The following is a 15,584-nucleotide window of genomic DNA, read 5'->3' on the forward strand; positions in this document are numbered from 1 at the left end:
ATCCTTCATTTGTGCACAGTGAGTTTTCCAGGGCTTCTATCTGCACGTAGCAACTGAGTCTGGATGATCCTGCTGTTGCCCATCACTGGAGATCCGGTGTGCTGGGACCTATGGCAGCACATCAGCCTTCTCCAATAGCCAGAAGAGGGGAAAGAAAGGAGGAAGACACTTTCTTCTGAAAATGTAAGGAGACTGCAGAGATTTCAGGCTCAGGCCCAGAGGCAGAAAATCCCTCCTACAGGTTTGCTTCATTTTCTGTAGAGTTCTTACTGCTTCCACTTAGGCTGGAAACCCAGCAGGGCTTGCTCATGTTGCCTAATGGGATTTTTTCCATGTTGGCTAGCAGTTTGGGCAAACAACCACAAAAAAAAAATAATTTGGGAGGAGATGAAAGCAACATTTCATTTTTGAAAACATTATCAAAGGTTCGAGTGGGTTTAGTGGTTTAGGCAAAGGTTCTCTATTATTTCTTTCTCATTCTGAAACAATGTAAATATCTCAGGAAATTCACACTTGTTTGTCACCGTATATTTTAGGACTTCAGCTTGCGTAACATATATGAAAAATATTCATGCACATGTTTTGTCTCTGCACATGAGGTTTTTGAGCAGAGCTCCTGCTGCATCTATTGGAAGGTCTCATGGGAGCAGGAAACAGCAGGCTGCAGCAGAACTTGTTCCCTCAGGATGGGTGGAAATGTGAAAATGCCTTTGTTTTCCTATTAAGTCCATCCCACAGTTACCTTGTTAATGTGTGCCTGTGGAGAACGGGCTCTCAGAGGTTTTGTTTCTTACACACTGAAGACCAGCCACGAACCCAGTTGTTCAGGTCCTATAAAATCTAAACTCCCTCCGGAAGACTAGAAGAGGGAGATCAGGAGAACGGGTTCTGCATATTAAATATTGTCTCTGGGTTTTATTCTGAGATTTCTTTGCAGCTTTGGGCACCCCCATCAAACTGTATAGGGTTCAGGAAGATTTCCTTTCTTCACTTCCAAGATACATGCCCCAGTGTGGTTTCTTCTGTGTAACTCAGGGCGCTGCTGGGGAGTGGGTTGACTTTTTCAGCAGTAACACAAGGCAGTAAAGAGTGGGAGCCTGGATCCATCGGAGCAGTCATAGCTTAGCAGTTTGGGTATGGAGTGCATCTTTTCCTCCCCTTCTGGTACCCAGGGGACCTCCCAAGCTTTTCTATTAGCAGTGGCTGCTGAAGAGAGTATTTGGTTCATCATTAACCATTGCCTTTTTTAGCAAAGCTGTATATCCCATGTCCAGCTGTGTCTAATTCTTGGCAGGCTTTACACTAGATTTTAATTTGAATATTAGTTTGCTTGTGGTCAGATTGTATTGAGAACTGTTTATAGGTGCTGATTAATACATGGAAAGTGTGCAGCCTACATTAGCATACGAATATTTACTTCATGCAGCCTGTGATTGCTGTAAAGTATTGGCAAGAGACTGTGAAAGAGTAAATTGTGCGAATAACAATGAGGCCATATTTATCTCAGTCCCAAAAGCTTTTAGGGCTTGCAGTAAATTTGCTACAGTAAATAATCCTGGCTGCTTCTTGGAGTTCATGCATATTCCCTGTTTTGGCACACACATGCCTCATCCGACCCCTACCACTGGGGACATGTGTGATCCCATCCCAACCCCACCAGGGATACAAAAGAGCATCCTGTGATTCCCAGGAGCTGAGGGGAGCTCTGGAGTGTTTGATGCTGTTTCATGTAAACAGTTGAGGTGCTTGGCTGGGTTGAGGAGGGATAAAGAGCAGCACTTGCTTAACTGAGGAGCTGTCTGACGGTTGATAACTCTTTTCTGAAGCCCTGAGGTATTTTGTCTGAGACATGAATAAAGCAGAAATCTCTGGGCTTGTTGTGCTCACTGGGGCAGGTTTGCCTTGGAGAGGAACGCGTGAAGGAAAAATGCAATATTTACAAACGTTATTAGGAAAGAATTCAGAAATCCAATCCCCGGGAGCATCATCTCCACCTGGGGTTCTGCTGACACCATGGAGACCACCCACTTCTGTAGGAAAATGAAGACCTTGTGCCGGGAGAGTGTTTTGGGTGTGTTTAGGACCCACTGCCCGCTTCCCTCCTGTCCTCTTCAGACCAAGGTTCAGTTCAGTTGAGAAGAAGCCAGTGGCTCTGAAGGCATCTCTGATCTTTTTTCTGATCTCTTTGAAGAGCAGAAGGGTGTGTATGAAATGTGCAGATTCCCAGAATCTATTAACAGATGCTCCTAATGCTTATCTGGGAGAACACAACACGCAGCCAAAATTAATAGGTTTTCCCCCAAAAAGATAACATCTATCTTTGTGCCCTAACTGTGTATTTAATGTGGTTAAATACTTTAAACTTTGCTTTTCCACATCTAAGTCCTCTGCTGAAAGATATGTGATTTCATCCGATCTGACAAGCTAGAGACGAATAAGATCGTCTCCATCTTAGCAGGGAAACCCAGAAAACCCTATGGTGGTGGCTGAGATTCTGAAGCCAGTGCTTTTCCTTTAGGTCTTGAGAAATCCCATCATCCAGCCACTGTGGAGGAATAGCTCTGCTGCTGCAGATGCTGCCTCAGCTGAGATAGAAGCTCTTATGGCTATTTTTTGGCACATTTTGTGAGAGGACTGTTCTTAGGGCAAAAGGAATTACCCTAGAAATAGAAGTTGAGTCATCATGCAGCTGTAATTACATTTCATCTCTCCCCATGGATTTAATGTGATTCTTTTTTATATGTGCACTGTATCCTAAGTACGCAGCAGTGATGTTTGCGGATGAGATAGCTACAGCAGTGTTTGATGGGTAAAATGATTCCTAAATCTGGTGGGCTCACTTGCACGGTGGCTTTTGGTATTTGATGGCACAGAGTCTGTGGTGTGTGTAAACGCAGATGTTTGCGTGCCAAATGCTGTTATTGCTGCTGTTATCTTCGCAGATCACCAAAAAGCAGTGTTGCTGGAGCGGGGCTCTTCGACTCGGGTTTACTTCCAAGGATCCTTCAAGGATTAACCCCGACACCCTGCCGAAGTACGCGTGCCCTGACTTGGTTTCCCAAAGCGGCTTCTGGGCCAAAGCTCTGCCGGAAGAGTTTGCCAATGAGGGGAACATCATTGCCTTCTGGGTGGACAAGAAGGGACGGGTTTTCTACCGTGTGAATGACTCTGCTGCAATGCTCTTCTTCAGCGGAGTGAGGACGGCAGAACCCCTCTGGGCTTTGATTGATGTCTACGGGCTCACCCGCGGGGTGCAGCTCCTAGGTGAGTGCTGCGTGAGCCGGGCTTGTGGCTGGGTGACACTGGGCCATCCCCCTGCCCCTTCCCACAGCATCTCACCACCCTGCCCTGGATTAGTTTGAAACATAGCACTTCAATACCATACCAGTGCAAGGTGGGAACAACCACTGCAGTGTATCGCTAGAAGCAGACTGTAAACTGGATTTCTGCTTGAAAGTGTTGTGCTGACTACACACTGTCCAAGCATTTTCTGGGGTGTGGCACTTAGCACTTACCTTGTAAAACCTTTCTTTATATTTGACTTGCTTTCCCCATGCTGAAGTGGGGAAATGAATTTTACATTTTAGGGATGATTCCTGCCTGGATGATACTGTTGTGATTCCCCGGCTGGGTTAGTGAGCAGATTTTAAATATGGATCTCATCCAAATTACTGAGAGAAGCTGTGGCTGGTTTTGCCAAGGTGTTGCTTTCACAGAGGAGTTAGATTTGTGCTCTGGAGCCCAAGGATTGGAAATGCAGATGGAGCTGGAGGACCGGGATTGTTGAGTGCCCGTGTCTTCTGCCATCCTCAGCTGAAATAGAGGTTGTTCTTATTCCTGAGGACTCAGGCTTGCCCCAGATGTGTGGTCTTGGCAAAATTTGGGATCTCTGAGTTTTTCCATCTTAAGCAATCCATGTTTTGACAGTTTTGCCTCCTTTCTGTACTGTTTGTTGCACTAAGAAATACAAAGCAGCAGGTCTGCCTGTAGCAACCTACGTTGCATGAAAGAAGTATGTGGGTTCAGGATATGAAGAAATAGGACCAACCTCCTCTTACTGCAAAAACTGCTGGCCCGGGATTGCACAAGGCAGAGGAATTAAGGGATTTCTCCGCAGCTTTTCACTTTCTGTTAGGAGTAGAAAGATTTATCTTTTGTTGTGAATCAGGTTGAGTCAGAGCCACTGGGCAACCATTCTTAGGCCAAGAAGGTGATATTTGAATTTAGCTCTGGAATTTGGGCAAATGTCACAGTAAAGACTCAGTGAAGAGCTTACAAATGACTCAAAGCCCTCTGTACTGCTCTTGTGAGATTTGGCACCTTGGGACTTCTCTGCCTGATTAATGAGGGCCCATAACTCTGGATTGTGTGTTTCCTTTCCAAACACCCGAGAAATGGTTTCCTCTCCGTCATCCGCCCCTGCATTGTCCTAGTGTCTTCCATATCCCTTTTCACAAGGGAAATGTGACTCTTGCCAGCCACTGATTTGCCTCTAATTTAACAGGCTCCGAACTCTCACTGCAGCCCTGGTGGGTATAAACTCTCTGAATGAAGCAGGCAGCTTCTGAGTTTACACAGTTGGCGTGGAGCTCAGATACATATTTATAGCATGTTCCAGCAGCCTTCAGCAGGCTTTAATACTAGCAACTGTGCTGAAACATCTTAGGCTTGAGTCCTCTTTATCTCTATTCATTATTACACAGCACTAAAAATCAGAGCGCTGAAAGCCTTGGCTCTGTCGCCTCTGGATCATATAGGCATACCCACTGCAAAGCTCTGCATGCGTGTTAGTGTTGTAGACCACACATTTAGTATGGGACAACTTGCCAAAAACTCCCGGGACTTGACAAATGGATTTCATAGCTTAGCTATGAACATATGGTCACATTCAGCCCAGCACGGCATGCAGGGCATCTGACAGAGGCTGGGGATGCTGGAGTGGTATGTTCAACAGAAGAGCCTAGCATTTCAGGTTCCAGTTCAGTGATTTATTTCCTCCCCCCTTGATGTGTTCCTTGCTCTTAAGCCTCGCTGTTTTCCCAAAGATCGTAGGGTTGATGTGTCAAATTGCATGCACTGCCTTCATTTGATTTTATGTGTGCTTCACCCAGGAATCTGACCAAAAGCTTTACCATTTGTGGTGGTTGTCTTTCTGCTCACTGCAGAATTATTCCCTCCCTGCTCCCAATATGTAACTTCTTTTCCAAAATCAAACTTGTCCTGGGGAAAGATGTGCAGCAGTCAGTGCTGTGTCACTGCAAAATCCCAACCTGCGGGGAAAGCTGTGTGCATTTATGTCCACAGAAGTCAACTTCCAAACTTAGTTTTTTTATCTGTGTTATAGTAGCAGTCCCAGCCACAATTAGGGATCCAGTAAAGCAATGGCCAAGTCCAGTGAGACTGTTCCTTTCTCTGAGATTTATAGGCAGAATTAGGCTTTACACTTAGCTTCCATCCCTACTGCTAATTGCACATTGAATTACTGCTGTCAGCGGCACAGGCACGTGTGGTTGTGGGTGTCCCTGGGTTTGAATGCCCCTGCTGTAGGCTCAGAAGCAGAGTCCTGTGAACAGCTTCTTTGACTGATTGATTATGTTCTGAAAAAGATAAAAATGGCTTGTATGCTCCACTGCATCTCGGCCTAAGGGAGGTTAAAGAACTGAATATGGATTGTGTCTTGGCTGCTGGGGTGAGTGTAAATGGGAGACCAACTTAATCCACATTGCAGATAGCTTCAGAAATGAGGTTCGCTGCTCCCAACCAGTCATGGTTGGGAAGCTGCTCCTTGCTGTCATCGCCTCTACACACATTATACAGAGAAAAGGTCTTAAATTCACCCAGAAAACTCGTGCTGCTATGACCACAGGGTCTCAAGGGCTCACATAGGAGAGGTTGTTGTAATGAGGTGCATGGAGGATCAGTGTTTTAGAGCATGGGTTTCAGCACAGATACAGGCTTAAGTGACCTGTAAACATACCCTTATACAGTGACTCTTCTGCTGACATGCCCAACTTGCAGGCAGGATTGTTTACAGCTCTGCTTCCCTTTTTGGGCAGTTAGTTTTGTACAAGTGCACTTTTACATTCCAGGATAATTTAAAGTAAAATTTAGTAGAATTGTGCCTTAGCTGAATGGTATCACTTCAGCATATACATGTGCTCTTTCACGCTTTAAAATAGAATCTGATTAAAATGGAATACAAGCAGTCTACTGCCTGGCTGCAATAATAAAGCATAAAAAGGAGAAGAAAGGGACCAGCTGTTTAACTCTTGGGTCTTCAGTCTTGGAAGAAGGATGGCAGCTCATAGAAACCAAATGGTGTTGACTCATATTGGTCTGCTTCTTCCAGGCAGTTGGCTAGTAGGGATCAGCCAGGTGGTTTTCTTCTTTGTCCCATTCATCACCAATATAGCCAGCAGCCAAACACCTTTCCTGTTGATTATTTCCTTTACACCCATCTCCCATCCATATTTTCAGTATTTCTAAGTTGTCTCAATCTTTTACCAGCAACGGCTTGGAAAACTAAAGATCATTTTATTTAAATTGGCATGCTGAAAGGCACCTGTTGAAAGCAAAGCTTCACCACCTCTGGTAAATATAAAATATGTAAAAAACTGGCAAGACCTTGCAAACCAGGAAGATTTTAAATGTACGTGTTTTCCTGAAGTAGAAACAGTATGAAGATAACTTCAATCCCAAATATGTACACAGATCCTGTTAGAATTAACAGGCAATGCTGTGTATTACATTAAAAAGTAAGGAAATCTTGTCTTTCTCAAGATGTCCTTCCCAGCTTCTTACTACTTCGTGTTTGTTAAGTATCAAAAGTCAAAAAGTTGAACCATTTATAGATGGATATTTACCCATCTTGGGACTCAGGGTAGTGCACACTTGACAAGGAGATGGTGTGTTTTGTTGGGAAGGAAGGAAGCATGTTTTCTTCCTTCATCTGTGTCACTTCGTAGGTGAATTGAATCTCTAGCTCCAGGGCACCTTCAGAAGAAACATTAAATAAGCCTCAAATGAGGTGGATTTATGAATAAATTTCAGGTGTGAATGATATAAGACTGATAGTAAACCTGATTTATCACACGCATTTATAAGTTTACCATGTGGCTATTACTATTTTATTTTCCATGTGCAAAAACTTACTTTCCATTACCCATGGGAATCCATTTCTTTTGCTACTGTGACACATGCAAATGAACACGCTGATGTGCTGAGTGGCTCACACTAAAGGAAATTGGATAATCAAATATGACTGCAGTATATTTTTACAGTGCATTGTTGAAAGTGGAAGCTATAAACTATCTACCCTCTCTGTGGAAGTCTGTGAGTATCTGATGGAAGGGAATAATATGCATTTAAACAGAGTTCTACTTAATGAAGGCAAGATATACACAACCTGCAAACAGTCAGTTGTCACTGTTTTTCTGCATCTCTGTAGGGGAGAGAGGATTTAAATTGCTCATAAAGTTTTACTGTCTGTAGCTCTTGTCTCTATGGCAGCTGCAGGAAGCTGTCTGACATGGCTAAAAATGTGAAAACAGCCCAATAAATAACTCATCTCATGCCATTTTAATCAATTCCTGCTTTGACTTAACATCTCTGGAGGGATATATTTTTCCAGATGTGATAGGTACCCAAAAGTCAGCTCACAGCCCAGAGTTGTCTGTCTGTCCTGCTGATGCTGGTAAGGCTGCTGGGATGGCCCTTCCAAACAAACCCAAGCTCATCTCAGCTGTTTCAATGCAGTGCCCTTTTTCCTCCTCTTTCCTGGGGCAGCCCCTGAGGGATTGGCCCTTCAGGCATGACTGAAGGTCATGACAGGGTGTTGGATTAGGAAACTTTGACGAGTGTGTTCCATCTGTTGCTCACAGGTGTACCACTGCTTTCTCCTGAACCACCTCTTCCTTATCGGGACTGCTTGGGGAGCTGAAGTGTTACTCATTGAGAATGGAAAGGACAAAATGTGGCACATAAGGGGCTATTGGCGATAGGTACATGACCACAAATTGTATCCACGCTGGTGTCAGGAGAACCTGCAAGTGAACCTGGGTAGAAATAAACTGGAGAGTCTGGCTATTGCTGTCAAGGCTGAGAGAAATGAAGGCGGTAACAAGGCAGGAGGATCAGTGGAAAATAAATGCTGTGCTTTGTCAAGTTCCTTTAGTTCTGGTAAGCTGAAGTATTGTTCCTAACGCAGGTGAGGAAGGCTATAAAATATTTTCCATGTTACCCATAAAAGCACAAGGAACTGTGAAATCTCTGACAACTCTAACTGTTGTTTACACAATGGGGGCATGGATGCTGTAGTTGTACTGACACTGCATAAACATAAAAAATGACATCTTCACATTAAATAACTGTTCTCATGATTGATATGGCTGCTGCTTTAAGGAGGAAGATATTCAGGTTTTCACTAAGAAGTTTATCTTTCCTTTGCTAAGTGTTACTTCTTAGTATGGGAGCTGTAGCCTGGAAACAGCGATTCCAATTAAAAGTGCTTTGACCTTATCTTACATTCACCAGAGGTATAAACTCCTGCAATAATTGAAAATATACTGAATTTATCACGCAGGCTCTTGTTAGTTGCAGAAGTTTCCAGTGTGGGCAAGGCCCTGGAGAGTAAGAACACACTGCATATGGTGTTCTCTTGGGAAAGACCCCAAAGAATTACTTACGTTAGCAGAGGTTTTGGTATTTTGATTTAAATCATTAGGGTAAGATATGCTGTTATTTTCTTTACAAAATACGTTCTCCCAACTGGTACTTATGCATCATATAATTGCATTTGCCTTGGTTTGTCTAATGTGGTTTCTTTTATAGTTGTTTAAGCAATAGAAGTCTTCAAAAAGAAAGGCAGAGAGAGCACAGGTACAAGGAATTAATCTCTTCAGCTTTATTAATACCTTTCTCAAGAATACTCAGCAGAATAGTTTAAACACAACATACCTCATCTTTTAAAGCCGAAAGCTGATTCCTCTGTTTATAAAGCTGTAGCTTGACAGAGTCAGTGTGCATTTACTCCAGTGAAGACAGCTGAAGCTGGAGGTGAGTTATAGATCTAAGCTGAGTAGATGATCTGGTAGAAGAATATCAATTTATCGTGCTAATCTTGCAATTCCAGCTGTTCCAGCTGTAGAGGCCCTTTCCCCTAAGGTCTTATGACAGATGATGGCTAAACGTTGCTGATAGGATAAAACTAGACACTGGCTCTGTACAGCATGTATTTACTGGCATGAGGTAGCACTTTGCCATTTCAGCATCTAATTGGTATCACAGCCTCTGATTATGCAGTCCACCATGCAAAGGATGTGACTGTTATCCTTGTAGGTGTCTAGATTATTAAAGAAGTTTGACACCTTTAATGAAATTAAGTTACCTTTTCCATCTGTATCAGCAGCAGAGCTAAAAATGAGATTGTATCATACTCTGAAGTCTCCATTTGTTCTCCCAGGTTGTATAAGCAGAACTGTTGCTGGGCTCGACCTGAAAGCCCTTAGCTGTAGCACTATTCCTGCTGTGCTTTACTGGTCTGAGCTTGCAGCTACCTGTGGGGCTGCTCTGGTTTTACAGAGTGGAACCTCACCCCAGCTTTTTGCATAGTCACCATTTCTCTTTGGCCAAACACCAAGCAACAGAAGCTCTTCCAGACCCTGCCTGTCCTGTCTTGAAGAAAAGAAAGCAGTTTTGGCTGAAGGAATCTTTGCTAATCCAGGACTTCTTCCAAGTATCCTTGTCAGGAGAAATGACCCTCTAGGGGTCTACATGAGTGTAACTGGTTACAAGTGGATGAAAGATGGCAAAAATGCAAGTGGTATCTACTTACGTAGACTCAGATTTTCTATTAGCAGCTTGGATCAGCACTCACTGTTGTCAAGGGTAAACTGCCCCAATATTGCTAATTTATGGTGCTTTCTTTCATCAGAAAGTTACTGTCCACCATGAGAGTATGCCTGATGCCTACTACAAGTAGCTGGCACTGAGACACTGTCTCACAGTAAATCATGAGGGCTTTACCAAAATACTTTAAAGGAAATTCCCATCCCATTTGCTCCTATTTGATTTTGAATTGGAATTGGTACATTTTTAGTCTGTTGCTAAGAATATAAATCTGATAAATCAGATTGTTGGCCACTGAATCGAATCTTGTATTGTTGGCTGGTGCTGATGAGTGTAAGATGAAAATCTCTTGTGATGCATCTGGCCACTGGTGGAACCCTTCACAGACAATTAATTCTCTTCAGGAGAAAAATAAATGTTTAATTGCTCTATCTTCCTTTAAGAGGATAAAGACCACTCCAGGGAAAAAGCCTTTAGAATCCAGTAATTCTATTGCCGTGCTGGTGCCATGCCAATAAACTCCATGTGTCTTGCATGAAAAGAACCAAAGCCCTTGAAATCTTAAATGCAGGGCATCTTCCCTTTTCCACACAACTCAGTCCAGAGGACCCCAGCACGTCAAAGCCTTGTAAATGTTTGCCTGATCTGGAAGTCTGCTGACGGCTCAATCAGTGCTTTTCTGCATTTCCTCATTTTGCTATGGGGTTTCCCTGGTTCTTCTTGTTCGCTCTTTTTGGTGTCTGTAGGCAGCAGCCACAGCCCTCCTGTGCCGTTCACAGGAACCAGCTGACCACTCTGTTGTCCCAGCGTGGTTTGAGTGAAAGCATATTTTTGACAAGAACACCAGTCCTGTTAGTTTCTGTTCCTCTTTGTAGACCTGCTTGGTTTTAACTGGATCTGGCTACTCTATACATGGAGTGTGCTTCTGTCTGCAGTGAGCCTCAGTGCTGCCTGCATTTGTCAAAACACTTTTTATTGCTCCGTTCCTAACACAGTAAAGTCTGCAGGTCTTGACTGTAATGCTGCTTGGCCAGGTGGAAGGAAATTGGCCGCATGCTGAAGGTCAGTGCTGAAAACAGGTGGAAAGAAAGCTGAACTGACGGAGAACGGAGCTGCAGGGACTGGCAATTTCAGCTCAGCTTTATTGGCTCACTCGAGAAATATGTAAATTATTTGTTCATAGGCCACAATCACTATGATGAGTACTCATGCTATAATTTCTAGTGCTTTGGTTTAAGATGTGGAGCTGAAATAAGTGTTCCATAGGAAAGACATGAACTCCAGAGAGTCTAAATAATGATCTGATGGTGAGACAGAGTGCTCTTTGAGGCAGGGCAATAGATGCAAATTGGTGGAGGAGAAATTCAAGTGGGAAGTAAAATACAAGATTTTAAAGGAATATAGTTCTCACCTATACAGATCACACATTCTCATTTGGTCAGAAGACTGCACAGGCTGCAAAGCCTGAATCCAACAGGATAGTTAAATGCTTTCCCACCTCTTACACATATGTGGTTGTGTCCAGTGTGCCAGAAATCAGGTTTATGGTTGGGTAAGTCTGCTAATTCACATTCCTAAAGATAGCTATGTGCTTAAGTGCCCTGCTGGATCTTTTTCTTCACCATCTGCTTGTTACTGCGTTCTGTGCAGGGTTTGCTAGGTCAAAACCAGTGGTCTGTGGTTAATCAGTAATCAATGGCTATGCAGGGATCAGGCTCTGTGCTTAGTGGTTTTTCTGGCCTGAGAAGCAAAGACTCTTTCAAGAGGAGAAAGGTGAGTGTGGAGTGGAGGGAGTGGGAGGCTGGGATGTGCTGCAGAAGCTGGAGGCGAGGAGGGGTGGTTGCCTCCCAGCAGTGCCAGCTTTTCTTGGAAAACCCGGCTGGTTTCTGTGCAGGAAGGTTTATACGGGATCCAGAAGCATGAGGTGGGCAAGAATATGAAAGCATGGAAATAGGGTGACATGCTGGCTGAAAGCAGTGAAAGAACAGGTTTGGCAGAGCCGGTTTGGTTATATTGACAGGGAAGGGAAGAACAACCCCATGACCAAGATAACATCTTGCCTGATTTCTTCACTGGAGCAAGGTTACATGTGTAAGTTGCTTTCTTGCTTTAACTTCATGATGGTATTTTATGACACAAAGGCTTTGTTTTGTTTTTTCTTTTTTCCCTTTATCTGGACAGCACCTCGATGCTGTTTGTTCTGAGGTGTTAGGAGTCTTTGAGCTGTTTTGCATGGGTCACTTTGGATGCCTGGTATGTTCCTTGCCGATAAATCAGCTCTTCTAGCATGCCAACTATGCACTACTGATAGTCTTTTTAAAAGGGGTCAGTAAGAGAGGAGAAAAACAACCCTTGGTGAAATGAGTCAGATGTTTCTTACATTCTAGATTAGATTGGTGTATTTCTGTTCTTCTCTTGATAATACCTATTTCTCTTTGTGCCTTTATCACATAGTTCACTTATTATAGAAGTCTTCTGCTACTGATGAACATTGAGAGATCTGTCAAGGTGAATAGGCTCTGTGAGGAGGGAGTAGATACTCTTGGCCAGTGGTTTGCAATGGGGTTTTCACTCTAAAGCTGTGTCTGTGAAATTTGCTACCAGATAAATTCCCATCCATCAAGCTGCACTTTAAAGTCTAATCTTCCACTTAGTAGCATCTCTACAGCACTTCCTTGAGATGTATATTGAGTGCAGTGTTTTGTCTGTCCATTGTAACTAAACCCTCTGCAGCAATTAATGTAAATTAGTTGCAAGCATGGATTTAGAAAGGACTAGTTATGCCTGCCAGCATCGTTTCTATGGACAAGCATTTGGAGCTTGAATAGCCTGACCTGGTATGGGTAGATTCACAGTGAGCTCAGCTGACAACACTTGATTGACTTAACAGCTTTGCTGACAACCACAGAAGTGAGGGGGAAAAAAAGCCTTTCCTATCTATGAGACTGGCACCAAGGGTAAATGATGCCACTGGACAAACCCAGGCAGTGATATCTGCCTGGCTTTAACAGAAGTATGAAAACCAGTGGTGAACGACATCAGCTTCTCAAAGTGTCCCAACTTCACCACCCCCGGACAACTTTTGTCTCGGTTATTAGGACATAGGTGTTGTCTGGGGGCATCCCCACAGCCTGCAGTCCCAGATGCTCATTGCTGCTGCCCCCTCCTCAGGATGTTCCTGTCGGTGGCTGTTTGACCAAGCTATTATTTTATGGTATATGTATTTCCTTTTTATCTTTTCTCACTGTCAGTCTCTCCAGCCCAATAATCATGTTTTCTTCTTTACCACAGCCTCCATATCCTGCTGTCATTCTAAAAATGCTTCTGTGATGTTAAATCTTTTCGAGTTACATGATGAGAATTAATTCATTCTGACACAGCCATGGAAATCTGATTTGGTTCCTTTTTTTTTTTGGTACCTCAGTCACAGTCCTTGATCGCAAATCAGCATGAGTCAGAATTTCCCAGGTTATTATTTCCTCAGAAAGGCTGATTGCAAGCCTGTCTCCTTACTTAATATCCTTTTTCTGACTCCTGCGGAGACGAGTTGCTGAAGGTACCGTGATGTTGTTTTGAGACCTGCCTGTTCTGACACTTAGAGCCACAGGTTAAAAAAAGAAAAACAAAAAACAAAAGGGGTGATGCAAAAGAATATCTCTGACCTGTTTTAGTGCTGCAGCTTCCCATCATCAGGTAGTTGTGCCCACGCTTGCTTACCAGAATGAAGATGAGCACAGAGACCAGCAGGATTTATTTCTCTGGAGACTTAAAAGTCATTGGTCACTATTGGGAAGGAAACATAGCGTTCTTTATCAGCTCTTGCCAGAACATGAAAATGATGGGTTTTCAAAGCAGCTGTATTGTGCTGAGATAGCTGTCAAAATGTGCCGGAACGCCCTGGGTGGGTTTTGAATCCTTCTGGGTTCAACTCATTAAATGAGTAGCTTATGTGGAGCTAGTAGAAGTAGACCAGGATGGAAAAGGTGTGGGAAATACTCTCTTTGGAGCTTTTACGGTTCATTTATTCTCTCATCCATTCGCCTCAAATATTCCAGCTGGAGGCCAGTTGCCACCTTTCCTTCCATGGAGGTGCTCTGGAGGCAGACACAAGGAAATCCTGCTCCTCCTTGCACTGCAGCTCTCCCTGCGCTCCCTGCCTGCAGAGCAGCAGCTGAAAGGGCTGCAGAGAGATGTAGGCGCTGCTTCTCATTGTTTCTCACTGCTTCCCACAGGTCCCAGGAGTCAAACCCCTGGAGCCTGCCCCAGGAGGCTGTCAGTGCACAAATTCAATGGCCAGCTTGAGGACTGAGGAACTGCGTCTGTGTTTTCTACTGATTGTAGCAGTTCCTTTTTGTGATTCTCCTGGGTTCCCCAAATGGCTTAGTGGTAGCTTTAATACCCAGCTGGGTCTTTTGCTTGTTTGCTACCGACCTCTAGGATTTTTTTCCATGTTAAAAGAGGAGAAAAAATTGCACAGAGACAGGACCATTATTTTTATGAGGAATGAATGTTTATTAGAATTCAGTTGTTCAAGAAAAGCAAAGCAGCCAAGCAGCAGGGAAATGATTACCTTTACCCACTGGTATATCAGATTGATAACTAATTTTAACAGGAAGGGACGAAAGGCATCCTTCATTTTAGAGGTAAAGGATTTGGCTCCCAGTTAAGGTTCAGATTTCTCAGCATCCTGGAACAAGCCATGTGTGTGTGCCTGCTTACTGCAGGATGGCAGTGCTGCCTTTCTTCCTCACAGGGGGATCACAGAATCATTAAAGTTGGAAAAGACCACTATGATCATCTAATCCAACCAACCGTCAGCCTATCATCACCATGACACTAAACCATGTCCCTTAACTGTGGGTTTCCACTCCTCTCAATTACTGGTCCCCTCATGTGCCAAGATGTGCCAACCAAGCTACTGGCCCAGCAGATGTGCTGCATCTTTGACTTTCAGCCTTGAGAGACTGCTTCTGTCAGAGACGTGAGTTACTATTTCGTGGCTTGATTTTGTGTTGTATTACATATGTGAAAGGCGCCGCTGTGATGCTCCTACCCTGCTAGGCACTGCTGCTATTGATACTTAGATGTCTGAACTCAATTTCCCCCAGAATTTCCAAACAGTTCTGGGTGTAACTGATGAGGATAATTAGGAGATGCTGGTATGCTGAGCAGAATGGGTGGCCTTTCTGAGGTTCATCTTTTATTAATCATCCATGTAATTTCCCTTAAATGACGAGGTGTGATGGCTTTTTTTAAGGCCCAATTGGATCTTCAGACTGAGCAGAGATGAGACCCTCTAGCTTATATTATTGCAAATTACCCACTTGGGAGATGAGAGAGTTGTGGCTGGAGATACTGCCTGGGAGCATGGTTGTGACACAGACAGGCAGATGCTGAATAAGCAAGAAATTAATTCTTCCTTCCCACATAAGAGAGCAGCTTGTTTTGCTATTGCTGGACTTTTGCCTGCATGCAGGCTGCGGTATGGAGCCAGTGTGTGCTGTCACACTTAACCTTAGGCAGAGAGCAGCCTATGGCAGGGCAGAACGCCTGCCCTGGGTGCAGCTGGCAGCTCGGGTGGGGTCTGGGAGTGCGTGATGCTGAGATATCAGCGCTGCATTAAAACACTAGAAAACATAGGTGAAACAAATGCTATACTCTGATCTAATGCAATGCAGTAATTGTGCTTTAAATGCTTATAATGAAGGATAGATTGGTATACGTTTATTAAAAAAAAA

The 15,584-nt window shown here is 43.8% G+C and overlaps 1 protein-coding gene across 6 annotated transcripts in view; it reads left to right on the top strand.

Moving 5' to 3' along the window:
* Positions 1–15,584, top strand: part of NEURL1 (neuralized E3 ubiquitin protein ligase 1) — a 134,389-nt gene that overhangs the window by 79,919 nt on the left and 38,886 nt on the right. For all 6 annotated transcript variants that reach the window (XR_005860626.2, XM_040702436.2, XM_015288647.4 and 3 more), the window contains one exon: positions 2,943–3,264. Coding sequence is in view for 5 of the 6 variants with exons in the window: in XM_040702436.2 (XP_040558370.1) it covers positions 2,943–3,264 (322 nt within the window). In the remaining variant the exon portion in view is untranslated. The remainder of the gene's footprint in view (positions 1–2,942; positions 3,265–15,584) is intronic.

Source organism: Gallus gallus, chromosome 6 (assembly GCF_016699485.2).
Source record: "Gallus gallus isolate bGalGal1 chromosome 6, bGalGal1.mat.broiler.GRCg7b, whole genome shotgun sequence".
Lineage (NCBI taxonomy): Eukaryota > Metazoa > Chordata > Aves > Galliformes > Phasianidae > Gallus > Gallus gallus.